Consider the following 25,274-nt stretch of genomic DNA (forward strand, 5'->3'; position numbering starts at 1 on the left):
GAGACCTCATGCAGGAGGTCATATTCTCCTCTTCCTTCAACAGCAACGGAGAGAGGGAGGGGGAGGGAGAGAGGGAGGGAGGGAGGGAGGGAGGGGAAGGGAGAAAGCGAAGCGTACGAGTCAGACCTCGAAATCATTTTGCAGCAAGCTTCGGAGCAAAGGATATCCAGAGCTCCCGACCAACTTTTGGACCAAGTCGCTTGATGGATCCTTAAACTTGATCTATGACTTCCTTTCAGTTGCTGCCTCACGAGCTACAAGCTACAACCTTGATCTCTACGTTCTGAGAGACATTCTGAGCTGAGCTATCTGTTGGCGGATTTCATCAGGTTCAACCAGATTGGATGGATGGATACCTGGGAACATTTCCTCCACAAGAATTCCGAGGATCTTTGGAGGGGCCGGGGGCTGCGTAGAGCGCGTGTGACCAAAGGTCTGGACAAACGGACCATGGCAGAACCCACCAGAAGGATTAACATAGAAGGTTTCTGTATGTTGTACTCCCGGAGAGTGTGATGGTTCTGCAAAACGACACGTGAGTTCTAACACTGATGAGTGCGCACGGATCTGACCTGAAGAACTCTACCAGCAAACGCAAGCTGCAACTCCTCAGGCGCTGCAACCTGATGGGGTTGTCAATCGTAACATGCAATGGACGCGGCAAGGTGTAAGCTCCAACCCCAGGGTACGTAGATAGTTTCTCCTTGACATCCTCGACGTAGTCATCTGCCTCACACCTGAGCGAGAAGATCCTGCTGCTGCGGCCAGATCTCAGCATCGTCTTCATCACAAGAACATTTGTTGTTGTGCCTGCTATCCCTGACATGAAGAGGCCTGCCCGATGGCATCGATTCGTTGAGAACGAGGTGAAGCACGCTGCAATCCTACGGAAACAGAAGTTGTCACACGCTGTTTGCAACATCAAAGGCAAGAATCACTCTGACGGCAGCCTCTCGTAAGCTGCTTGCTCCATCCTACCACAGTGTTATATCGGCATGTCGTGGTGGGTTTCAGTATCCCTCACCAGGAGCTGCCCCTTGAAGATGAAGTGCTTGTGCTCGGGAGGGGCTCCTAGGGAGCAAGCACACCTGGCTGCGACATCCGAGATCGTGGAGTCTACGCCACCAGCAGCACAGTGAGGGATGCAGCAACAACAGTGAGGGATGCAGCAACAACAGTGAGGGATGCAGCAACAACAGTGAGGGATGCAGCAACAACAGTGAGGGATGCAGCAACAACAGTGAGGGATGCAGCAACAACAGTGAGGGATGCAGCAACAACAGTGAGGGATGCAGCAACAACAGTGAGGGATGCAGCAACAACAGTGAGGGATGCAGCAACAACAGTGAGGGATGCAGCAACAACAGTGAGGGATGCAGCAACAACAGTGAGGGATGCAGCAACAACAGTGAGGGATGCAGCAACAACAGTGAGGGATGCAGCAACAACAGTGAGGGATGCAGCAACAACAGTGAGGGATGCAGCAACAACAGTGAGGGATGCAGCAACAACAGTGAGGGATGCAGCAACAACAGTGAGGGATGCAGCAACAACAGTGAGGGATGCAGCAACAACAGTGAGGGATGCAGCAACAACAGTGAGGGATAACAGTGAGGGATGCAGCAACAACAGTGAGGGATGCAGGAACAACGACATTGCCAACCTGAGTTGAACCGGAGAGGTTCTAGCTGACCTGACCAACTCACACATAATTTGATTTTTTCTGCATCCATAGCGCCTGTGGCGATGTGTTGCGAGCTGCCGATTCTCAGCCAACTAGCTTGAAGCCGCAAGTGAATCTCGCATCAGGGATCGACGACTGAGATCCTCTGTGAGCATGACCGGGTTTGACGGTGTCGGCCTTCGGAATCATACAGGATCAGCCAGCTCAGGCCCTTCTTTCTCCTTCCTCTCTCCCTCTCCCTCCCTTCCTCACTCCTCTCTGCCTCTCCGCCCTCTCCCTTCTCCTCTCTGCCTCTCCCTCCCTTCTCCTCTTCCGCTTCCTCCCTGACTTCCTGTCGCCGGGGTCTTCAATGCATCGTTAGCCTGAAATCCTACCCCTACCCCCAGATTCTCAGTGTCATCTTCACCCTACCCCTCAATTGATACTAACAAGGTCTGTACAAGACGGGTGATGACACTACCCACCACCACAACGTACATTCTCGGTTTATAAACAGTGGGGGACCACATCTAATAGATTCCGGTGCCGTGGTGGCGCAGTTGGTAGTCGCGTTGGTCTCATAATCCAAAGGTCATGGGTTCGATCCCCATCCGCGGCAATGAGAAACGCCTGGGTCTTTATTTTTACCAGATGAATTGGCTTGGCTTGACGATGGCATGGACGGAACTCAAGGACGGCACACCTGACGGCACACACATGAAACGCCTGGCTGTTTATCAGCATCTAGTTTTTTGATGGATCAGACTACAATCATGGCTGAAGCTAAGCCTACGGTAAGGGAACGTACGTGCAACCGTTCGTATCCCTGCAGTGCGGTGGCGACCTCACTCATCCAGTGACGGCTCCTCTGCCCACAAGCAAACTCTTGTAAACTGTTGGCAGAGCATCCTCCCTCAGCTGGGCCCCTCCACATATAAGGCTCCTCTCCTCCCGGTTGAAATCATGTGCCAGAAGAAAGTCGACCCCGTGACCCGTCCAAGCTGGCCTCGACCAGACCTTGACACTCCCATCTTCCGACCCTGTGGCGATACAACTCCCGTTCTGACCCCACGCTAAGTCCTGCCCGGCCAGCACTTGGTGTACCTCCCACGTCTCTGTGTCGATCAGTCTCACGCCCCCGTCACCAGACACGGACGTTGCGATTGTGCTCCCGTCCTGTGCCCACGCCACCCTCTCCACAGCTCCGTCGTGTCCACTGAGCACCTGCAAGCAGCTCTCCGTCTCCACATCCCACACTCGCACTGTCTTATCGACTGAAGCCGAGGCAAGCCTCCGGCCGTCCTGCCCCCACGCTATGCTTGTTACATGATTTGTATGCCCCTCAAGCCCCTTGTGGCACCTGCCCGTATCCGCATCCCACAACCGGACGATATGATCGTTGGATCCGGAGGCGATAGTCCTCCCATCCCACAGCAAACAGGTTACTGCCCCTTCATGACCCTCGAGCGTTAGGATGCATTCCCCTGTCGCTGTATCCCACACTCGTACTGTGCTATCGTCAGATCCTGTAGCAAGCCTCCTTCTGTCTGGCCCCCACGCTATGCATCTTAGCCTCCTTCCATGTCCTTTGAGTACATGAATGCATCTTCCCGTCTCAAGATCCCAAACCCTCGCTGTGTCATCCCATGCTCCAGAAGCCAGCCTTTGTTCGTCCTGCTCCAAGGCAACGCACGTCACCTCATCGGTATGACCACTCAGCACATGCTGGCACCTCCCTGACTCCACATTCCACACTCGCGCGGTCCAATCACTTGATCCCGAGACGACCGTCTTCCCGTCTTGCCCCCATGCAACCATCTTTACTCCTCCTGTGTGTCCAACGAGAATCTGTCGACACTCCCCTGTCTCCACGTCCCACAATCTTATGGTCTTGTCTTCCGACCCCGAAGCGATCATCCTTCCTTGAGTCCCCCACACAAGGCACGTCACCCTCCCTTCGTGTCCCTCCAGCCGCTGTAGTCGTTGGCCGGTATCCACGTCCATCTCCCGCATCACTCCATCTTTAAACAGAGCCGTCAAGCATGAGCCCTGCAGTGTGAAAGTGATACAGGATGCTTTGTGCTGGAGCACCTGGCGACACTCCCCGGTCTCTATCTCCCACAACCGCACTGTCTTATCATGTGGCGATCCAGAGGCTATAATCCTGCCGTCCTGTGCCCACACGATGCTCTCTATGCTCTCTCTATGTCCCATGAGAACTTGTTGTAGCTCCCAGGTCTCGGCGTTCCATACTCGTATGGTCTTGTCTTCTGATGCAGAAGCCAGCGATCTCCCATCCCACGACCATATCACACATGTTACGTATTCCTCGTGCCCATGCTTCCCTTCAAGCAACCGGCACAGCCTCCCACTGTCTACTTCCCACACTTGTATCGCCTTGTCTAAGGACCCGGAGGCGATCATCTTTCCGTCCGGTCTCCATGCTACGCTCGTCACCCCGCCTTCGACCTGCTCTTTCAGCTCCAAGCGGACCTCCCCCGTCTCCACATTCCATACCCAAACTTTTTTCTCGTTTGACGCGGCAGCGAGCATCTTTCCGTCAGGCCCCAGAGAAACGGAATTGATGGTTTCCCCATGTCCAGCCAGCACTTGGCAGGCTTCTTCAGTCCAAGGCTCCTTCCATACTCTTGTTGTGCCGTTCTGTGACACAGCAGCCAGCATCCTTCCATCCTGACCCCACGATATGCTTCTTATCATTGTCTCGTGTCCTGGGAGCTCTTTCCAACACTTCCCTGTCTCTACACACCACAATCGTACTAGCCCATTTTTTGACCCAGTGGCGACCAATCTGCTGTCTTTGCTGAAGCTTCCGCACATCAATTTATTTGGACATGATATTTTCGGGTGGTCCTTTTCCCCGAAGTAGATTCCCTCATGACACGCTCCCTCCAGCATCGCCTTCTCCAAGTACGCATGGCTGGCGTTGGCTTCAGATAGATTCGCGTCCTGCAAGTTTGTGTGGTGAAAAATGCCGTTCCGCAGCATAGCACCCTGCATCCGCGCCCCCCTCAGGTCCAGCCCAGAGAGACTAACCCCAGCAGCTACTAGGATCGATGCTGCATTCGCCGAGGCCCATCCCAAGTCCTCTCGAGCTTGCGGCAATAGATCCAGAAGCTTCTTCCTGTACCTGCTGTCGAACCTCACAACATCTGCGTGCTCCCTAATGGTCTCCGCGTCCTCACGCAAGTTCCGAATCCTCAGGGTCTCCGGAGCCTCGCCGGCCATTGGGTTTTGCTCCTGAAGCTCCTCAAACGTTCTCTGGGCCAGGAAGAAGCTACGAAATGAGTCATGTACGAAGCTGATCTCCAGTGCCTCTTTCTTGTTCTGCTTTCGCCTCGTCACCTGGGCTAGGCATCCTACCAGCAGCCAGTACCCCAGCTCGTCTTCGAGTTTGCTTGTTCGAGCCGATATGCTGAAGGGATAATCGGACAAGAAGCCGTGCCGCCCTACCTCGAGTAGAAGATGGCGCTTGTCCTCTTTGAGCAACCTCAAGCTCAGAAACTGCGCTGCTTCGAAGAACTTCTCGACGATGTTCTCATCGTCCATGTCCGCTGTGCGGATCTTGTCTGCAAGTTGTGGCATCTTCTTGATCCTTTTCCACTCTCTCCAGTACATCTCCTTTGCATACTCGTTGTAGATGTCATGCCGAGTCATTCTGCCCTTTCGGTCTTGTCCATTTTGTCCATCAAATTTAGGAAGCGCCAGCAGCGTCACCTTCAACAAGAACGGGGTCGTGACGATGTGCCGGAGGTCTGAGCTGGCTGTCAATGCCTCCGTGTACTGCTGCTCACTCCATCCGCCAGCATTCTCTGGCTTCGAAACATGATATCTGATGTATTGACTCACCGGAGTGCGGTCTGACAAGCTCAACGGGCACAGCCAGGCAACTTGCAAGCGCCCGCTTGCTCCTTCCCCAGGCAGCCAAAACAGTCGCTCCGAGGATCCATCGCTCTTGAGGTAGTCGCTCCGACAGGTGACGATTGCCTTGAAGTCTTTACATCCTAATAGTTCTCCATGGATTTCCTCGATGACGTTCCTTCTCTCGCCCATCTCATCATACCCATCCAGCACTACCAAGAAGGATTTGTTGCGGACGAAGTACCTGAAATCTTCATCCAAAAGCTCTGGTATTTTCAGATATTCTCCCTCTTCTTTCAAGAACTCCCTGACGCTTTTGCAACTCGGAAGGTGCAGATACACTGGATACAACTTGCTCTCCTCCCAGCTGCTACCTTGCCTTAAGATGTGCTTTTTCACTAGCGTTGATTTGCCAGCTCCAGCTTTGCCAAGCAGAAGAAGGACTTTCTTTTTCTGGCTCTGTAGAAAGTCTCTAATAAGCTGCTCGGAGTTGATCTTCGTGGTGACGCTGACAAGATCGGGATCTCTGTCGGCGCAACCTGTCTCAATAAAGCAGTCCTCGACCCCCTCCAAACTGATCGTTCTGTCTGCCTTCTCTATGATGGAGCGCAAATGCTTTGGCAGGCGATTGAACAGGTACTCTCGGTCCTTCTCTCGTTTGACCTCTCCTGTTGCGGGCTCTATCTTTCCGGCAAAGTCATACTGATGGCTGTAGCACCAGGCGTTGATTATCATGTTCGCCTTACGTGGCGCGAAAGGTCTTGACTGCATGGTCACGCAGTGGATGGAGATTGGGTGGTCCTTCCCGAGCTGTTCAACAGTTTTACAATCTTCCATCAAGAACTCGATCGAGTCTCTCCCATCTGTCCGTAGCTGGCCGTTGGGGTCGCCATGAACACCTGTGTTGATGTGAATGGCTTGCTTGAGTTTTAACATGGCTTCCACGATCTCCTTCACATCATCTGCGTTGACTGGTTCTGAGCTTTCCCAGAGTATCTGAGCATTCTTAGCGTTTGGGTTCGGAAGCGCGTGTGCGAAGAAGCGGCGGAGTTCAGACTGTTGGAGGACACATCGCCCAGAGGCGTTGGTTTCAACTCCGAGGATACCGGCGTCTGTTTGTAGATCATACCATGGTCCAGTTTGCAACCAGTCAGGGTGAGCTTGACGGAGAGGAGGGAGGGCATCAGGTCGGGTCCTCTGCCTGTCATGCTCGCTCTCTGACGTCGCTTCCCTCGTCCCCATCGCTTTTCCCACCAGACCGCAGCGAAGCCGCGACCTTTTGGTGGTAACGGAATCAGATAACGGTTAGCCTCCGCAGCCGCTGTTGAGGCGGGTTTGTTGGAAGAACATTTTGATTTGGCGATCAAACTTTGATGGGCCCCCGTTGAGCAGGCGGTTCAAGCGCGAGAAGGGGAGGCTGAGGTGGAGCCTGGCACAAGCTCTGTCGATGCGACCGACGGATATGAGGGAGAGAAGAGGAGAGAGCTGAGAGCATGAGCTCTGCCGATGATCGTGAGGAGCGCGGGAGCTCCGACGACAACCCGCGGTGAGCTTCGTCCCTGGCTTGCGTTTCCTTCCTCAATGGCAGCAGATCTCCGGCATTTCTGACTCCCGAGTCCTCCTTGTCCTCGACGGAGTATCACACGCCCTCCAGTCGGCCCACAACGCCCGCCAGAACCAGTGCTGCTTCTCCGTCGAGCTTCTTCAGCCCGGATGACGAGCTCATCACTGTCAAGCTCAATGAGCGAGTAGATCCACAGCCTCCAAGAGCAGCATGTTTTTCTTGACCTTGCTCACAGACCAAAGTGCTGAATCCCTTGCGCAAGACCTGCGCTCCCAGGGTCGTCCCTGATCGAGGATGTCTGATAACGCAGCTCTTAGTTACTATCTGGTGCCCGACCAGCGACGCTACGATCTACTACAATGCGGATGGCTCGGATTTCAACATGGATCACCTGAAACCCAGGAGGTACCAGGGCCCCTTCATGATCGAGTGCGACCTTCGAGGGCTTGCTTCTCAGCTGACGACTGCTCCTCCAGTACGTCCATGGCGATCGCTGGATCAGTTGTCGTGAAGGTGTGGAGAGGGAAATGCGCTGCGCTACTTTGATATACGCTCAGGCTATGGCTGTAGCACAGGGTAGAGCATTCTCAGATGTAGCAGTAGCAAGATTCACCGTGCTGGTGAGTCTGGAGCCGCTCGTAAGATGCTGAGATAAACAAGGCATTGTCAGGATTCAGGATCCCTCCTTGATATGGCTGAATCATCGACGAGAGAAGCCATCAGTAGACCACGGGTCGTTCAGAGGTATATCATCGATGTTGCAGTCACTCTTCATTCTCCAATTCTCATCCTCCAATATGATTGCCAACGGTGCTGACTTGCGCTCATCTCGTCGATTTCAAGCTTGCACAATTTCCTGATCAGAATTCAGAACAACTGGAGGGTTCACAGGGCGAGGAGTCATTTCTTAGAGTACAGGCATGCAGCTCTTGTGGTACAGAAGAAAGTCAGACAAGTGATGACGAAGGAGCTTCAAACGTTTGATCTCTCTCTTGACTTGCTCTCAGTGGCTGGCAGTGCTGCGAGTTTCACGGATCAGGAAGCGCCTCTTGTGGGAGGGAAGGAGCTTACAAGTCGCTCGCGTTGTCATTAGACTGACCCTTGAAGTGACCTCTCCCCTGTCGTGCGCTGACTTGCTGATGGCTGGAGCAGGGAGAAAGTGAGATTACCTTCACAGCAGACAAGCAGCTCTTGTTGAGGAGAGCCATTTGCAGTATTCTGAACGAAAGCATCCACTGGTATGTCTGTTCTTGCTCTGGGCACGTTCTCTCGTACATGGTCCGACGTTGTGCCTACAGCCTCTTGGTACGCAAGGTAGAGCTGTACAAGCCCGATGGAGAGCGAGCAAGCAGACATGAACTAGGAGGAGGTGGTGATGATGAGCATCAAGAAGAGCATCAAGAAGAGCAGGACATGCCAGCAACACAACCAGTGAAAGTGAGAGTTGCAATGCTTGCGCTTATCCCGGCCGACCGTATCAAACGTTTCACTGTAAGAGCGTCGAATCCGCCACTTGCACCAGCTCAGATTTCGCAGGATCTTTTCAAGGACGGACTGGCGACTGGTGACCTGCAGGCGGCTATGGACGCTCAGGGGTTGACTTGCAAGACCGAAAGAGGGCTGCGGTGAGGGAGCGAGGGAGCGAGGGAGGGGGGAGGGGGAAAAATAGAAAGCTAATGAGATTCTTTGATGGACAGCGAGAAGAAAGGGAGCACACACGAGCATCGCAGGCGCAAGACGGAGTGGAGGCGCGTGTATGTGTCAGCTGACCGCTTTTACTACTGGAACAAGGTGAGCTGGTTAGCTGGCCTGGCCTTCTTGACCTCCGTCGATCCATCAGGTTACAGGCAAGACTTCTTGGAAGAAGCCGACAAACCTGGAGCTGATGAATGTTTCTGACGATGAGATTCCTTTGGCAAGTAAGCAACGGACACGAGCGTCCACGAGCACCAGCAGCCGCGACTAGCCTAGCAGTGAGCTCTGAAGGAGTGTTCGACTTTCTTGTTCTATACAATGAGCGACTGAAATGTCCCAAACTGAACGAATTCAGCCTGAGAGCAGGCGATCACCGGCGTTCTTGACCGGGGGACCACCGGTGAAACTCAGTTTGACCGTATGAATTGGGAGCAAGTTTCAAGCCTTGAAGGGCATGGTAGTAGTCAACCGGCCCGCAATCACGCGGCAGTATGTCACGGTAGTTCCAGTCGATGCCCTTACCGGCTGGGGCCGGGCCCCCGATTCGCGCCGCCCTCCCGGGCCCGCCCGGGACTCGAGACGGTGTCACTTGTCATCCCGTGGGCCTGGTACGTCTGAGTCTCTAACTTGAATACGATCCGACAATAATGCGGCCCTTGAAGAGCCGCTATGATGCCGTGCCGGCCCCCGACAGCCTGAGTCAGGGCCCCCGCGACTGCCGGACTCCCGAGTGCCGTCACGGTGCCGGGGCCGCTGCACTAAGTGCCCGGGCCGGCAGCGTTATCATGATCATGATCCGATCGGCGGCGGGTTGCCTTCAGCTGAGCCCGGCCGGGCCGGCAACGAGGCCCGTCCCGGCCTTGAGAGTCACTGCCGGTATATAAAAAAAGTCAAAATCGAAATTTTGAATAGCTTCAAAATTTCAGCATGGTGCTGTGATAGAGAAGGAGGATAGGAGGCCCATCGAGGGGCGGCAGTGAGCAGAGGAAAGGCGTGCTAACACGATGAACACAGACGTGAACGAGAGCGTCAGGTCCAACGAAGAGAGTACCTTGTTGGCCAAGACCAAGATCGCGCTGCAAGAGCACAAGAAGATGATTATGTTGCACCACCAGGATGCGGCAACGATCCAGAGGCTGGAGAGAGAAGTGGAGGAGCTCAGGAGCCGTGCTCTGAGACTGGAGGACGATCTGACGGCGACGCGGCAGAAGCTGGCGAGCTCTGAGTGGAAGAGACACGAGCTGGCCAAAGAGCTGTTACAACAGTTCGAAAGGGAGCAGGAGGTTTTCATCAAGACGATCGCTGAGAAGGAGTTGATAATCTATCAGCAGCGAAAGAGTGTGACAAGGCTTCAGACAGCTCCTGAAGACATCGAGCTCTTGGCAAAGATTGCTTCGAGCTACGAGGCTCAACTTGCAACTCTTGAAGTCCTGCTCCACCGTGCCTCTGACATGGTAGCCGCAAAGCTAGATCTTGGACGCTCCTTCACAGAAGAGATCCTAAACGCGATAGAAGAGGGAACAGAAGAGATAAGGATGGAAATGAATCGCATCAAGTCTGAATCTTCTCTTGCAGAGAAAGAAATCACACATCTGCGGGGAAAGCTATTGGACTGTCAAATTGCTGCAAGTAATCTAAAGGAAGACAACATCAGATTGAATTACGACAAGCACCTGCTAGCGCTGCAGCTTGAGGAGATTTCAAGCGTTAGGAAACTGACAGAAAGTGAGTTCAAGGATCTCAGACAGCAACACAACCTGCAGTTGACAGAGCTGGAGGAATGGCACAGGAAAAGAGAGTTTGAGCTGCTCTACAAGCTCGAGGAGGAGAGGTCCTTGCGGCACAACATGAACCAGAGCTTCAACGACCTCCATGCAACCCTCTCTTCACAAGCTAGTCTCCACCAGCCTTGTCATCGCTGTTCTGTTGGTGAGATTTCCTCGCATCCAGCAGCTTCATCGCCCGCGTGCCTGCTCTGCGGCCACTCGACCACTTGCTCTCCTCGCAAGGTTGGAGGAGAAAACAAGAAGACGCACAGAGAGACGCAGTGGGAGGAAGATGAGCACGTGGATCGAGGAGACGATGTGGCACAGCTAGTCGAGATGGTGGCCGGCAGGCTCGAGCACGAGCATGCAGTGCATATCAGGAGGTTGGAGGAGGAGATTCTGTTGCTGAGGTCGTCGATGGTGGAGGAGCAGGAGATGTTGTGCTACGAGCAGATGAACATGCAGAGCATCGACGAGAGCGTGAGGTTGTTGGAGTCAACTGCCTTTCAGCTGTCTCAGAGCGAGGCGAAGCTGCGAGCCCTGCAAGAGAAGTGCTCCTCCTCCTCCTTACTGGCGATCGAGCAGAAGTTCTACTCCTCTCTCACCTCCTCCCACGTGTCGATTCTTCAAGACAAGGTAGTGGACATCGAGAAGACTCTGCTCCTCGCTCAGGGAGCCAGCCGGAGGGTGGAGGGCACCGAACCGGACAGAGGCAAGACCCTGAGGGCGTGGAGGAGGATGCGGACTAGGAGGGTCACGCAGAGAATCTTCTTGTCTTGGAGCAGATACGCAGTAGCCATGACGATGGTCGAGGAGAGGGTCAGCGACAGGTTGTCTTGCGATCAGTTCGCCTCCAATCTCCACGGGTTTGTGCGGTGGTTGAGCGTTTTGCAGCGCAGAAAGATCGTGCGGCGAGTGATGGAGGAGGAAAAGAAGCATCAGGGTGCCTTGCTTGCTAGTAGGATGCTCCTCCAATGGACCTCCACCGTTTCCTGCAGGAAGGAGGAAGAGGAGCGGAACAGCCTGCTGGCAAGATGCTGCGACTCCTGGAGGAAGAAAAGCGTGGAAAGACGCTGCCTGCAGACGTGGATGGTGACGATGCTTGCTCCTTATGCTATCTTCTCATAGATGTGATCGATTTGCTACCAGACCATTCATGAAGTCATCAAGAGCTCGGCTGTGAGGTTGGACGGACTGTGGAGGAGGAGGACAAGGGCCGTGCTGCACAGCTTTGAGCAAGCATGCCAGTCGTCAAGGATGGAACGGGGAAGGAAGCGAGGTAGAGACGTTGCAAGCGCCTCCTTTTGTCTCATATGATGATGTAGATGCTTTGAGGCGAGCTGAGGCCCACAGGAAGAGAACGGTGCAGTACAGAACCTCGAAGCTGATCGAAGCATGGCGCGTTCTCTCATTGTTTCCTCGGTCTGCTGCTGCTGCTGCTGCTGCTGCTGCTGCTGCTGCTGCTGCTGCTGCTGCTGCTGCTGCTGCTGCTGACTTCAGTCACAGGTGGGAGCAAGTAGTCGAGCAGCAGCTGGGAAGGATGTGGAGGCAGCATCAGCTCGGCTCCTCCCTGCAGCGATGGAGGGAGATGATGGCAGATAGGAGGAAGGGGATGGCGATCGTGAGCAGGACGCTGCTGAACGCATGTCGAGCATCTTGTTTCGTACCCCTCGACCCCCCTGACGTCTTTTCCACCTCAGCCTCTCGCTCCTTCCTCGCTCTCGCCTTGTACGCACAAGCGCGGAGGAGGAGGAGGGGGACAGCGGCGGCGGTGGGGAGGAGGAGGAGGACAAAGGTACTCAAGACAGCCTGCGGTTCGTGGTCTCTCGTACTTTTCGGTAAGCCCTTCTCAACAGAGAAAAAGAGAGGAGGAGAAGGAAGGAGAGGTAGGATAGCGAAGGGAAGGGAGGAGGAGGAGAAGGAAGATAAAGGGGAGGGACAGGGAGAGGGGAGATGCAGCAGCATGGGAACTTGACGATGACCAGACCGGGCGGAGGAGCGAATCAAGAAGCGAGCATGCGGCATGGCCTTCCGTCACTCGATAACGTTCGTCACCGTAGGGCAATGCTGATGCTGATCTCATGCTCAGTGCCCTGGACGAGAAGAGGATGGACACTTGCTTCGCTGCTCTCCTCGTACCCTCCTCCTCCTGTGGCCGAACCTCTTCCGCTCACGCTGAGACGCAGGATAACGCGAGGAGGATGCGGCATCTGCAGCATGTGCTAGAAGCCGCTAGTCTGTTTCCCCGCAGATTCTTGTTTTTCCGACCCGTGCAGATCTGCATACTCAACCATGCCAGCCACGTCCTGACAAGAGCGCTGGAGGTCGAGAGAGGAAGGGGGAGGAGAGGATGGGCAGAAAGGGGACGGGGAAGAGAGGAGAGGCATGGAAAACAAAGCAGCAGCAGCTGCTGCTGCTGCAAGTGGGCCAAGGTCTGAGGGGCGCGCAGGTTTGGTTGAGTTTTCTGCATCGTCAACGAGCCATGAGGGAGTCGATGAGAAGGACTTTACACGTATGCAGGAAGGTGAGGCGACGGAGGAGGAGGAGGAAGAGAAGGAGAGAAATCAGGCATGCGCGTGCAGGTGGAGGATGTCACGATCAGGGCTCTAGCACAGTCTCGGTCTCGTCGTCTCCTCCTCTCTTCCCTTCAGGTTCCTCTTGACCGTCTTGGCCGCGTCTCATCCCTTCCCTCAGACTTGGACGAGACTCTCTACTCCCCGCTGGAAAACTGTGAAGAGGTCACGACACTCAAGACCTCTCCTTGCCTTCCTGCCTCCTGCCCCTTCACCTCTCTTCCTTCTTCATTCCTCCCCTCCTCTCCTCTCCTCTCCTCTCCTCTCCTCTCCTCTCCTCTCCTCTCCTCTCCTCTCCTCTCCTCTCCTCTCCTCATCTTCAGGGCTACATTTCCCTCCTCTTCCTCGATCCTCATTGTCTGCAGGCTGCTCGTCGCCTTACACAAGCTGCTCTCGCGCTCCCCTCAGCTGGTACCCCAGCAGATCTGTGCTACCCAGCCTCCTGAGTTCCCAGCAGGACGACGAGGAGACCAGGAGGGTCGTCAAAAGTTTACACGTCGACGGCTGTCTCTCTGCGGCTTCTCCTCACCCTGTCGCAGCTTATGAGCCTCGACGCTGTCGTCGTCGAGTTGGAGAAGCTATGCAGCAGGGCCAGCAGAGCTGAGAAGTGCCCACATCCCCCCCTCCTCGACTTTCATCTCATGCCTGTAGCAGGAAGCCGAACGGGCTGGTGCCTAGGGAGCAGGGCGGCAGGAGCGGGGAGGGAAGGGGAGACGAGCAGAAGAGGAGGTGGGAGGAGAGCGACCGGAGGACGCGGCTGCTGCTGGAGGTGGACGACCTGCTGCTGTCCCCCATCACTGAGCAGGAAGAGTTAAGCTCCGCTCCTGGCGGCGGTGAGACCGCTTGTGAGTTGATGGAATCTGACGGTGATACAGCGGTGGCCGCTGGAGGGTATACTAAGGAGAAGAAGAAAGCGGAGGAGGAGGAGGAGGAGGAGGAGGAGGAGGAGGAGGAGGAGGAGGAGGAGGAGGAAGAGGAGGAGGAGGAGGAAGAGGAGGAGGAAAAGTGGGAGATGGAGGGAAAAAACGAGACAGAGCCATTCGTGGACTATGAGGATATAGAGAGACGAGAAGCTGTCAAGGCGAAGCTAAGGCAAGTTTACCGTTGGAAGCCCTCGGAGGTAAGGGAGTCTAGGAAGCACTGGGAGCACATGCAGAGGAGCAGCAAACTCGGAGGAGCCGAGAGGGGACAGGAACAGAGAGGACGGGAGGAAAGAATAGGGCAGCAGCGAAGGTGGAGAGGGGAGGGAGAGAGTAGGAGTAGAATCAGCAGCAGCAGCAGCAGCAGCAGCAGCAGCAGCAGCAGAAAGACTGATAAGAGGCTCCCTCAGGTGGTCTCATGGGTTGGGCAACAAGATCTCTCGCGAGGAGCAGCGAAGAAGCTGCAGGTGAGGACGAGCCTCCCCCTTGCTCCTTGTGCTCACACTCAGCAGGCCTCGTGCTGGGCCTCGGGGGTGTCAGGGGAGCGGCTGCTGTTGCTGACCGACAAGAGCCTCCGGGAGTTGGGGGTGGAGAGGGACGAGGACAGGAGCAAGGTACTGCGGGCGGTAGCAGACCTAGCAGGGCTCTAGCTGGAGATAGCAGCCCGACCCTCAGCTGGGGGCGTCAGGGTAAATCAACCTTTAAGGTACAGCTGGGAAAGTTCTAGTGAGTCTCGAAGAGGATCACGTCCCCCATCCTCTTCTTTGTGAAGGAGGCGGAGGCCCGTGCCTGCACGTCGACGGTGCTCTGGCGCGCAGGGTCGGTGAGGTAGGCCAGGCACTTAGTGATGTCATCAGGAAACTGACGGACATTGAGGGGCTTCTGTACCATTCCCTGCATGCCGGCCTTGAAGAAGAACTCGTCGTCCTTATCGTTGACCCCCCCACCGGTGAAGGCGATGATAGGGATGGAGGGCAGCTTCCTGCCCCCCTCGAACTCTCGGATCAGCTTCGCCGCCACGTCCCCGTCCATCATCTTCATCTTGCAGTCCATCAGGATCAGGTCGAATCTCGCAGCTCCCTCCTGCGTCGCAGACTTCTCCCGCAGCTCCACCGCCACCTTCCCATCTGACGCCGTTGTGATCTGAAGCCCACACTTCTTCAAGCAGACGCTCGCCAGCTTCGTGTTCACAGGGTCGTCGTCCACCACCAGCACGTGCTTGGTCTTCTGCCCGTAGTCCGCTTCCTCCTTGACAACCTGCGTCCTCTGAGGGACTGGTTCCTTGCTGATGGATCGTGACGGGCTCCTGCTCGACGAGCCTGCAGCTCGGACTGAGCTGGTCGAGCTGATAACCGAAGGCTCGATGATGGTTTCCAACGGCTCCACGAAGAGACTCATACATGCGTTCATCGCCTGCCACGGCTCTCACTCACGACCACTCCATCCCTTCCTCCTCAGTCATCCCCTCCACTTCATCTTCCCTTGTTCTCCCTCCCCTCCATTCCGCCTCCTCCTCTCACCTGCTTCGTTGCTACTTGGAGCGCAGTGATGCCGTGCTCTTCAACCGTGGCTGTCCCCCAGCACTGGCGCCTAATACCTCCCTGCTCGATCTCTCCAAGAACTGCAGCCATACGATCATCGAAAATCTCCCGTACCACCACGAAGTTCCAGTTCCTCCCTAGCGAGTTGTTCGCCTTAGCCTTCAAAGTCTCCCCCTGTGGGTGAGGGACAGTGTCCTTGGAGCTCGTAGAGGAGACGCTGGCGCTGGAGTTGCCCATCCCTTCTCCCCACTTTGTCTTCACCCCTGCGTTGCTCGGCTGGCTGGAGATGCTGGTTGCCTCCTTCCTCGCTGGGGGCGCTGCTCTCGCCTGACTTTGACTCTCCAACGCATTTCTGTTGAGCGGCGGCTCTGAAGGAAGGAAAGTCAGCGATCAAGTATCCCCCTCTACCCATACACCAACACAGGGAGGACACAGGGAGCATGCGGAGACTAGAGGGAGAGAGGGCGAGAAGGAGAGAAAGAGTCGGTCGTGAATGAGTTCAGGCAGAAAAGCCGTCAGGCCCAGGCACGGTAAGAGCAAGGCAATCTGACTCCATCAAGGTAACAGCCAGTACCCTGAGAGGTCGACAGCATCGAGGAGCTCGGGGTCCTGACGTCCTTGGGCTGCGGCATCGGTTCTAACCTTGGAGTCGTCGACCCCTTCCAGTCTTCCCGGGAGCTATCCGAGTTCCGATCATCGTCACTCTTCTGCAGGACCTCCATCGGCAGCTCGAGTTGGAACGTGGAGCCATGGCCCAGTGTGGACCGGCAAGAAACGTCTCCTCCCATCAGCTTGGCCAGCTGCAGCCAAACAAAGGTCAGGGAGCCGCGATGGCAGGGGGGAGTCGGGCCGGGCAGTACAGGTGAGGCATGGGGGGACGAGTACAACAAGGTGAGACGAGGAAGGGAAAGGAGGAGGATTAGTAGACCTGACGGCAGATGCTCAGTCCGAGGCCGGTGCCTCCGTGGTGGCGAGTCGTCGACTTGTCGCCCTGCACGAATGGCTGGAAGAGATTCTCCTGGACTGTCTGAGGGATGCCAGGGCCCGTGTCGATGACCGAGAAGACGATGTGCCGGACCCCTCGCTTCACCGTCGTCATGTGCGTGTTGGTGTGCGCCAGCTTCTCGATCTTGAACATCACGTGCCCGCTCATGGTGAACTTCGCCGCGTTCCATGCGAAGTTGGAGAGGATCTGTACGATCCTCGCCGGGTCGCCGACCACCATCGTTCCCTCCATCCCGCTAGCCTCGAACTTCATCTCGAGCCCCTTGTCCTCCATCACCACTCGCACCTGCCAAGGGGGTTCAGGCCGACCTGCCAGCTTCCCCTCTGACATGCAAGGCATGACTTACCTGGCTCATGACCGTGTAGATGATGCTCAGGGGATCGAAGGTTGAGTGCTGGATCTCAAGGTTGCCCTCCTCGATGTTGGACAAGTCCAGCACGTCATCAACGATCCTCCTCAGCTGTAGGCAGCACTGCTGGGTTGTCTGCAGGAGCTCAGCCTGCTCAGTGTTCAGCTGGGTCTCCTCCAGGAAGGTGATGTAGCCGATGACGCCGTTGAGAGGGTTGCGGATCTCGTGACAGAGAAAGCTCATCTGCTGTGTCTTGGCGGCAGATGCAGCTTCTGCGGCCAGGCAGACCCTGTTGGTCATCTCCAGGGTCTTTCTCTCCGTGATGTCTTGCGCGATGAAGATCACCCCGATCGGCTTCTCATCTGTGTGCTGCTTCCTGCAGGCAGCGGAGACGAGAAGGTCTACCAGCGTGCCTCTAGCATTCCTGCATGCAAGCTCAAGGTGGATCGTCTCGGAGGAGCTGAGGGCTCTGGACGAGACCATCTCCAGTTTCACTTGCATGGACTCGGAGTTCTCCACGTGCTGGAGCTTCCCTCCGAAGATCTCCCCGACCAGCTGCTTGCCCATGGCCTCCTCCGCCTCGATGCCGGAGATCTCCACCATGGCTGCATTCCAGTTGTTGATCTTTCCCACCGTGTCGATGCCGAAGATGGGAGCAGCAGCGTTGGCAAACAACCGGCAGTAGTCCTCCGCAATCTTCTGCACCTTGTTGATCGCCTCCTTCGTCTCAGTGATGTCTTGACCGATGAAGACAACGCCATCGATCTGGCCATCAACGTCTCTCCTTGCCGTGCTGTTCAGCAGAAGCTCCACCAGCTGGTCGCTCACTTGCGAGTAGATCCCGAGCTCAAACTTGTTAGTCGCCTCCGAATTCATTACTGTCGAGACGATTGTCTTGATGACGGAATGATAGCTGGGAGGACAGAATTCCTCAATGGAGTGACCTTTTGCGGCTTCGGAGGACATCCCCGATAGTTTTTCACACCTCTTATTCCATTGGGTGATTTTGCCTGTCAGGTCGATGCTGAAGATGGGGGCGTTGGCATTCTCGAGCAACTTCGCCAGCTCGCTTGCCATCGCTGCACAATCGCTGCGGCTCTTCACTCTCTCTGCGTTGATGCGAATGAGAGTGGAGCTCGTTTCCATCCTCGTGCACACATCATTCACAAGGTCAGCGATAGCAAGTGCCGCCTGCTTGTCGACTTTAGTCCATGGCCTGCACTGAAGCTTGTTGATCTTGTCGAAGGCAGCGAAAGAGGCTCTCGGGCCCATGGAATTCAGCTCATCGTCATCGGGAGGGGCTCCAGCATACGTCACAGTGTTGCGAAACTCAGGCCTGAACCAGATCATGAAGCCATTGTTGATAGGAACGCACAAGACGCCAGACACAATATTAGCGAGCGCCTCAATGTTCGGAAGCACGATACTGATGTTTTCCACCGTGATGGTCCCCAGTGAATCTCTCAAGGGCAGCACAGCCGTCAAGATCCTTCGAATCATCTCGGTGCTAGGCACCTTCCCCACCGTGAAGATGTGATTTTCCAAAATGATTGCTCCACCTTCAGCATGAGCGATCAAGGAGCACATGTTGATGCCTGATTCCACTAGTCCTCTCACCCTCTCGATGGAGCTGTACTTGTTCATCTTCTCGCACAAGCTCCAATGTAGATTCGTCGTTATCTCTAACTGTGTTCGCTCATTCATCTCGAAAATTGATCCAAGCCGGGCAGCCAGCGCTTGACTCAGGAATTCCGCTGCAATCCTGACTTGAAAGGGAATATAACAAGTGTCAGAGTAATGGTGGCATGCAAACAAGCCCCAAAGTTCTTTGTTGACGATAATGGCCACGACGAAGGAAGATCTTACGCCCATGTTCGCAAGATATTCAAGATGGCAAGGGTGTGCCTGGCGCAAACAGCTCTTGACAAGGCAAATATCTTTCGCGCATACAGCATCATCCAGGCAGTATATGTCATCGCCCCTGTGATTTACATCGAACACTACCCTGGTTCGGTTGGCTTTGAACAGTTCTCGGTTGATTTGGGGAATATCTGTAGCAGGGTAATGCAGCCCATGTAGGGAGTCAGCAACAGTTTCCTTCTTACACTCTTCAACAACTTCCCCATGCATGTCCTCGTGGAATTTGTAGATCATCACACGATCAATCTCTGTTATCCTTTGAACCTCCTTCACAGCGATTGATAGCAACTCTTCAACTGAATCGCTTTCTTGCATGAGTTCCACTGCGTTCCGTACTAATTGGTGCGCTTGCCACATCCCTTCAACAGAATTCTTATCTGCTGCCTCCACATCGAACAACACCCCATCTTCTTCATCCCCAATCTTAGCTTCATTGACCATCACACTTACCTACATCATAGATGTTGTTACATGCCCTTTCAACCACCAAATAAATTTTCATACCTTAGTTTTTGATTCTTGCCCATTGCGAACGGAAAAGAGAAAAGGATTTGACATGGGGCTAGGTGGCCCCTTGAGAATTTTATCCACCTTTTCTGTTTCCTCAAAAATTTCGCTCACATGACGCCCAATAACCTAAGGGAAGTCGTCAATACCTGTGTACTTCTGCAATCCAACACAAATCTCACCTCACTGAAAGGTATGTGAAGCAATTGTTCCGTATTCTGACTGCAAGCAACAATCTTCCCGGTCTCCGGCTGTGTGATGAGTATGAGATGATGCTCTCAAAAACAACACTGGGAGGTACCTTTATGGTCAACAGAACACCGAACTTCTGAACCTGGGGCAGACATCATGCACATCGAACAATACTACAAACCCCGACCTTCCCACAATTCGTGATTCTGTGATGGTAGTACCCTATCTCTTCTTCATTTAACTAAGTGAAAAACCGATCAGTTCACCCATTCCCTCATACCTTCACTTACATTTTGTTGGAAAGTATTCACAGAATCACGAACATAGTCGTATGCATCGGAGCCTGCAAATGACATTTCAGAAGAAAACATCTTAATCAAGCCGTTTGCTCTACCAATGGATGTATCTTTTCCCGCAGATATCTGTTCATTCCTCAAGTCGAACGCCTTGCTGTTGTGGGAAGTTATTGAGTATCAGCCTACATTATCGAAAGAGGATAGAGAAATAAACAACAAACACAATCGCAGATATAACCATAACAACATCGATCTCTTTGTACCTACAAGTCTCTATGACATACACGCGATGACACGGTCAGACAACCTCTACCTGACACAAGGGTGTGCAAAGGAAACACATACAGCGACTTCAGGAAGGAGCAGAATGCTCTAGAACAAGGCGATGATCTATGTAGAGCATGATATACTCACTGTAGGATAGCATCTCTGACTCGCTGCTGCAGCGCCTGCGTCCGACGATCCATCGACTGTGGCAACCCGCGCTGCGGCATTGCGAAGTGCGAGGAATGCTGCAGGTAGGGGTAGGGTGAAGAATGAGGAGTTAAAAGGGGGTAGGGGTAAGCGAATAACCCATTCGAGAATGGAAGATGTCGGGCTTTTTAGGCTTTTATTAGGGTCATCAGCTTTTAAAAGGGGGCAAGGGGTGGGGTACTTCATACCTGTTTTTTGGGCGTGAGGAGGGGTAGGGTGGTATAGATCATGATGGTACCCGTGATGGGGTTTATAGGTCAAGCAGGAAGATGAATCCTAGTAGGTAGGGTGCTAGAATGAAGGGTAAGGTTGATGTAGTTTCGTGTTCGAGCATAGGGTGGGGTACCGAACTGTGTAACAAGATCCTCCGCCTTGCCTGATAAAGGTGGGGTGGGTCCAAACGGAATTAGGTGGTAGGGTAGAGATCAATGGGGTTCGTAAGTTGCAGGGTCAGGGGGGTATAATATCGAAAGAGAGTGATTTCGAAGTAGATTTAAGTTATACAACCGATTAGAGCAGCCAGTCCATTCCTAACCAGTCAGCCATGTGACCCATAGCGTGACAATTTCAAAATTTGAAAAGCATTTATCTCAAATATTACCTATCACAATTCACTTTTCCCACGAGATCTTCAGAATATCCAAAAGGCCCACGAAAGATGCGGGGTGGGCGGCCTTGAATAACTGTTTTAGAACCACCCCTTAAGTCCTGTACCCCCCCTTCTACTCAGACTAGGAGTGCTTTTGCTACCCCCCCCTGGTCACACCACCGGTATTGTCCTCCTGAAAAAGATTCAAGGGTAACTTATAGTAAAATGCTGAGCTTTTAAAAGGTTTGGCTGTCACACAACACACCGTTACACAAGGCGTTGTGAAAACGTTACAGAACCGTTGCGATCCTGTGGTGTTTGCGATGGGCAGGGGTTCCGTGGAAATTTCATGATGGAGGAGGCGGAGAGAAAACTGAAGGAGAAGGAGGAGGAGCTGGGGAGGCTGAGATCAGAGTTCGATGAATTCGTTGAAAGCAGCAAAGAGCTGGAGCAGGCGATGGAGGAAGAGCTCAAGTCCAAGGACACGGAGATGCGAAAGCTCGCAACCAGGCTGGAGAGCGAGAGTAAGGAAAAGAAGCTTCTGCAGGAGAAATGGAACAAGGCAGAGGCAGAAAGGCTCGATCAGATAACTTCCCTTCAAAAGCAGATTGATGCCCTTAAATGTAACGAGGAATCCCTCAAAGGGAAGAATGCACGACTGGAGATCGACAATGAGGAGCTGCAAGCGCGGGATAGGAGGATGGAGTCTGAGGTCATGGTTCTTCAGACCAAACTGGACAATGCTCTTGAAAAGTATGTACAAGAACAGATGTGGAGTATGTCTGTCTCCTTGACATGGGTTGCAGGATTGCATTCCTGGAACAAGACCAGGAAGACATGACCTCGACCCTCAAGGAGACGAACCAGAGGCTGTTGGACGAGATACGTGACTTGAAGGCAGAGATTGTTGCACTGAGAAGCCCTGCAAGGACATGTGAGTGAAGTTTGCTGATGGCTGGGCTATCACGGACGATGTCCAGATCCTTTCAAAGGAATACGAGATAGCATGTAATGTGTGTTGATTGGAATTGAAATTGTGGATATCGAATTATTTTTCATGTGTTGCAAAGTAACAAGAGAGATCTCGATTTCGAACATAATAAAAATTTTCATATAAGAGGGACAATGGAAAACACTAACTAACATGTAGAGTCGAAGGCGGTGTACCTCAAATTTTTGATGCATTTTACCTTTCGAGAAGACTTATTGAATCTCCTCGTTCATGAACTGGCGCGAGTGCCCCAGAGTCCTTTTCTCTACGAGTCAGGATTGTGCAACAGTAAATCTGATATCATCGTACCATCGACTGAGGAACGTGTTGAACTGGAGATGACTGAGATCTGCGGTGAGCGGCGTTCACCCTTCTTGTAGGGAGCTGGAGAATAGAAGAGTTAGGATAGCAGGGATATCATGGCAGTGCGGAGTTGAGCAGGAGACCTGTATGACTGAAAGCAAAGTCATGGAACCAGCAGTGCGGATAGCCAAGGAGAGCTACCGTTGGGCCATTGAAAATTCTTGTTCTCAAGGTACCTCTTTGGTGTCGGTGAGCTGGGAGGGCTCCTAAAGAAGGCCGAAGCCTCTGCAAGCATCTGGTAAAGATCCAGTTGATCCGAGAAGCTCCTCAGACCTGCCGTCTTCCATAACCCTGACAAAATCCCATCCCCGCTCGGGCTCTTCGGATCTTTGGAAGACAGTCTTGCGACCGGCATTATGGCCGAGAACTGCAACGATTGTCTTGGAGCTTCTTCGCTTGTTTTGCTCTCAAACCTTCATCCATGGATTCAGCCTCAAGTATGAGAAAACACATTTGTCGTTACCCGTTAGGAACCTGATCTTCTTCAGTTTGAGACCCTGCTGGAATCATGATGGGGAAGTCTCCTGATTCTTTTTCCGAGCATGAGTTGCTGATCGACCAGTCAGCAAGAGAATCGATAAGGAAGGGACATCACTTAACAGATTGCAATTCACAGCCCTCTTGATTCTCCCTGAATCTCTTGCGGCGCCATGAGAGAATGGAGCAGCAGCAAGACAAGATTTCGCTGTGAGCGGAACGATCAGACTCGGTCATTTTTTTTGCAAGCAGAGAATGACAGCCCGTACAGAATAAGCAGGGTAATCAGTGTGCTGCAAACCTAGAACAATCAAGGTAAATATCATGCAGCATGATGAAGTCGGTATGTGACCTGTGCTGTTATCAAGAGCCAGATCGCAACTTTGACACCTTCTGTGTAGAGAACTTTCAAGATGTCAAAGGCCTGCGTGCGACGTGAGTTCCTGAGCGCGTTCCTCCCTGTAGCTCGCTGGCAAGCGCTCACCGTTTCCTTCAACTTGAGAATGAGTGGTTCAACAGCTGAATCCGCAGTGCCTGGTAGTTTCTAAAGCGTGATCAAGAAGCCATTGTCACATCATTGCCAATGCAGACGAAAGCGATGTACACCTTAAGCACGTCGTCGAACACCTTTGTTAGATTTCCCGCTGCCCTCGTGATCGCCAAGTCCATGGCAGGTAAGAGCGCTGATGGGCAACATCAGTCAGGCATAAAAGGCATGCACGTCTCACAATTCACCTGCATATACCGCTGCAACAATCTCTTGGTTCGTCGCGTCTATGATGGCTTGCTGAAGGGGAGCAGAGGGGTTGGCATAATCTGGAAGCGACCCTGTTCCAGAACCAGACCCAATGTCTGGGATTGTTCCTGGTACTGAGCCTGCTCCAGAGCCTGTCCCTGCCTCGCCTCCCATGGGTGGAAACTGATAACCCCCAGGGTTGTCGAGAAATCCACTCATCCTTTCAAGTCCCTGCTCAACCGAGCTAGTCAGCACTCCTGATCTTCGATACGTGCTTCTGTTCAAGCTCCAGCTTGAGTGAGCTGCGGGAGTTTCTCCTGCCCTCTTTCACAAGCTTCACGTCCTTGCCTATTGGGGCTCGTGGTTTTGATCTGCTTTCCTTCACACCTTGCAGTAGCTTCACTGGGATGACGTCGAGTCAGTAGAGCTCCATTCGTCTTCCATCATTATAATCATCGTCCTCGTCATCGTAGTTGCGATCATCATCTTCATATCCTCGCTTCCTCAGCACGTGATTTTGCATGCCGCATCCCTTCCACCATTGTCAATCCCTTTCCAACACCCCGTTCTACCCTACCCTCATATGGGTTCCATCTAGCTTTCTGTACCCCTACCCAACAACATCCACTACCCTCCCTGATAATTCACCACGAATTGTATACGTTTGAAGGGGACATGAAAAGTACCCACCGTACGCCAGTCCTCCCACCACCCCGACTAATTATACCACCCCCCTCAGGGTTTCATGTCCCCAGCCTGCCTGCCAAACAAGATTCTTGAGGCCAGGTATAAAACGATGATTTAATTATACAATATTATAGATATCAAACTGTACCAACGAACTTTTGATTTTTTTACATCCGGTCGTTTCCGATGTATCTCCTTCCCTGTCGATATATGTTTTTTGTTCGAGGAATCTGGTACAAATTCCTTTCTATAAAAACTATTAAAAATATTTAATAAGTGGCCTTTTAAGTTGGACACAGCGTCCCTCGACTGCTGCCTCGCGAGATGCGATATCTGAAACCTAATTGAGATTATACTGACCTCTCTCTCTACACTGAGGCGGGCTTGTTTTAAGCACCCCCGAAATATTTGAAAATCACTTCTTAAATTTTGAATTATGGTTTTCATTCCTCAAAAGTTTACTCAACCTGTGGTCAGTTCTTGCATCTACAATCAGCATTTCAGTCAACATTTCCAACCTTCCACCCACCCCTACCACTGCCACATGTTGGTCTCTACCATCCACCCCATGACTTTGTTTGGATAGAACTTGCACCCCTGCTTTCTCTTCCACTACCCTTCTACCTAATGATTCAAATCGAAGTACCCCTCCTCTGACAATATCCACCCGTACAAATTAAGGAAGTTTATAGTCGTGTGGTCATCTAGTCAGACTACCTACCCCTATTTCTATAGAGAACCTTTTCATCACCCTCCTTGAAGATACCCACCCATCAATTTCAGTCTTTTTCTTCACCCTACCCCCCCATTGCCCAGAGTGATCCACCCTAGCTTCAACATTCAAGAACCAACCCATAACCCCACCCCATCATTTTCTGCTAAAACCACCCGTAGTCAGAGATATTATTCCCTGCCGATGCTTCTCCGTGCCAGCAACGCAACGATGAGCCGCTGCTGGACAGCCATGGCAGAGAAACAAACTGACGATGAACTCATGACAACGACATTCAATGGAGTGTTACTTACACGTGCTCATGGCTCACCAATAAGACAAGCTCGCATTTAACCCAACTTGAACTGTTTGTT

General features: G+C 53.2%; 8 protein-coding genes and 1 non-coding gene across 9 annotated transcripts in view; 3 read left to right on the forward strand and 6 right to left on the reverse strand.

The window, feature by feature from the left end:
* GUITHDRAFT_111046 (hypothetical protein) overlaps positions 1 to 1,656 on the reverse strand; it is a gene marked incomplete at both ends in the record, with an annotated part of 2,918 nt that extends 1,262 nt beyond the window's left edge. Inside the window, 8 exons of the mRNA XM_005829923.1 lie at positions 127 to 222; positions 269 to 309; positions 357 to 408; positions 465 to 521; positions 573 to 623; positions 680 to 884; positions 939 to 974; positions 1,121 to 1,656. Of these exons, the coding sequence (XP_005829980.1) occupies positions 127 to 222; positions 269 to 309; positions 357 to 408; positions 465 to 521; positions 573 to 623; positions 680 to 884; positions 939 to 974; positions 1,121 to 1,656 (1,074 nt within the window). The remainder of the gene's footprint in view (positions 1 to 126; positions 223 to 268; positions 310 to 356; positions 409 to 464; positions 522 to 572; positions 624 to 679; positions 885 to 938; positions 975 to 1,120) is intronic.
* A 552-nt stretch (positions 1,657 to 2,208) lies between these two features.
* Positions 2,209 to 2,282, forward strand: GUITHDRAFT_t65. The gene has a single exon. It is a non-coding gene; the product is annotated as a tRNA-Met (tRNA).
* Positions 2,283 to 2,512: 230 nt separating this feature from the next.
* On the reverse strand, positions 2,513 to 4,501 carry GUITHDRAFT_73545 (hypothetical protein; the record flags this gene model as incomplete). Its single annotated transcript, XM_005829924.1, has 2 exons — positions 2,513 to 3,637; positions 3,755 to 4,501. 2 exons carry the CDS (start codon positions 4,499 to 4,501, stop codon positions 2,513 to 2,515), a joined length of 1,872 nt encoding a protein of 623 aa, XP_005829981.1.
* Positions 4,502 to 7,035: 2,534 nt separating this feature from the next.
* GUITHDRAFT_111048 (hypothetical protein) lies at positions 7,036 to 14,710 on the forward strand (the record flags this gene model as incomplete). The annotated part of the gene is made up of 23 exons (XM_005829925.1): positions 7,036 to 7,088; positions 7,134 to 7,290; positions 7,342 to 7,535; positions 7,583 to 7,619; positions 7,664 to 7,744; positions 8,259 to 8,344; positions 8,405 to 8,597; positions 8,643 to 8,731; positions 8,837 to 8,897; positions 8,947 to 9,025; positions 9,816 to 11,659; positions 11,717 to 11,846; positions 11,893 to 12,073; positions 12,657 to 12,702; positions 12,754 to 12,802; positions 12,844 to 12,891; positions 13,017 to 13,091; positions 13,262 to 13,305; positions 13,680 to 13,747; positions 13,795 to 13,973; positions 14,016 to 14,260; positions 14,471 to 14,527; positions 14,573 to 14,710. The coding sequence occupies 23 exons, from the start codon at positions 7,036 to 7,038 to the stop codon at positions 14,708 to 14,710; spliced, it is 4,134 nt and encodes a 1,377-aa protein (XP_005829982.1).
* A 223-nt stretch (positions 14,711 to 14,933) lies between these two features.
* On the reverse strand, positions 14,934 to 15,272 carry GUITHDRAFT_45026 (hypothetical protein; the record flags this gene model as incomplete). The annotated part of the gene is made up of 1 exon (XM_005829926.1): positions 14,934 to 15,272. A coding segment is annotated over one exon (339 nt), but the record flags the coding sequence as incomplete, so codon positions are not given.
* Positions 15,273 to 16,296: 1,024 nt separating this feature from the next.
* Positions 16,297 to 17,184, reverse strand: GUITHDRAFT_53104 (hypothetical protein; the record flags this gene model as incomplete). The annotated part of the gene is made up of 3 exons (XM_005829927.1): positions 16,297 to 16,401; positions 16,530 to 16,892; positions 16,954 to 17,184. Coding segments are annotated over 3 exons (699 nt in total), but the record flags the coding sequence as incomplete, so codon positions are not given.
* Positions 17,185 to 18,693: 1,509 nt separating this feature from the next.
* GUITHDRAFT_61828 (hypothetical protein) lies at positions 18,694 to 19,107 on the reverse strand (the record flags this gene model as incomplete). Its single annotated transcript, XM_005829928.1, has 1 exon — positions 18,694 to 19,107. A coding segment is annotated over one exon (414 nt), but the record flags the coding sequence as incomplete, so codon positions are not given.
* A 2,176-nt stretch (positions 19,108 to 21,283) lies between these two features.
* GUITHDRAFT_111050 (hypothetical protein) lies at positions 21,284 to 21,876 on the forward strand (the record flags this gene model as incomplete). The annotated part of the gene is made up of 2 exons (XM_005829929.1): positions 21,284 to 21,687; positions 21,741 to 21,876. 2 exons carry the CDS (start codon positions 21,284 to 21,286, stop codon positions 21,874 to 21,876), a joined length of 540 nt encoding a protein of 179 aa, XP_005829986.1.
* Positions 21,877 to 22,025: 149 nt separating this feature from the next.
* GUITHDRAFT_153421 (hypothetical protein) lies at positions 22,026 to 24,040 on the reverse strand. Its single transcript, XM_005829930.1, has 12 exons — positions 23,501 to 24,040; positions 23,372 to 23,448; positions 23,250 to 23,309; positions 23,118 to 23,189; positions 23,035 to 23,066; positions 22,884 to 22,973; positions 22,752 to 22,838; positions 22,562 to 22,701; positions 22,430 to 22,513; positions 22,373 to 22,379; positions 22,235 to 22,310; positions 22,026 to 22,183 (listed from the first exon to the last, which is right to left on the reverse strand). The coding sequence occupies exons 1-12, from the start codon at positions 23,718 to 23,720 to the stop codon at positions 22,121 to 22,123; spliced, it is 1,008 nt and encodes a 335-aa protein (XP_005829987.1). The 5' UTR covers positions 23,721 to 24,040; the 3' UTR covers positions 22,026 to 22,120.
* Positions 24,041 to 25,274: the final 1,234 nt, after the last annotated feature.

Source organism: Guillardia theta, assembly GCF_000315625.1.
Source record: "Guillardia theta CCMP2712 unplaced genomic scaffold GUITHscaffold_49, whole genome shotgun sequence".
Taxonomy (NCBI): Eukaryota; class Cryptophyceae; order Pyrenomonadales; family Geminigeraceae; genus Guillardia; species Guillardia theta.

Excerpts from the sequence above, each read along its gene's own strand:
- GUITHDRAFT_153421 (XM_005829930.1), bottom strand. The coding sequence starts at position 23,720 with ATGAGTGGATTTCTCGACAACCCTGGGGGTTATCAGTTTCCACCCATG. Across the intron at positions 23,310-23,371 it reads TGTTCGACGACGTGCTTAAG|AAACTACCAGGCACTGCGGA; the intron begins GTGTACATCGCT and ends ATCACGCTTTAG. Across the intron at positions 22,839-22,883 it reads TGTGAATTGCAATCTGTTAA|CAACTCATGCTCGGAAAAAG; the intron begins GTGATGTCCCTT and ends CTGGTCGATCAG.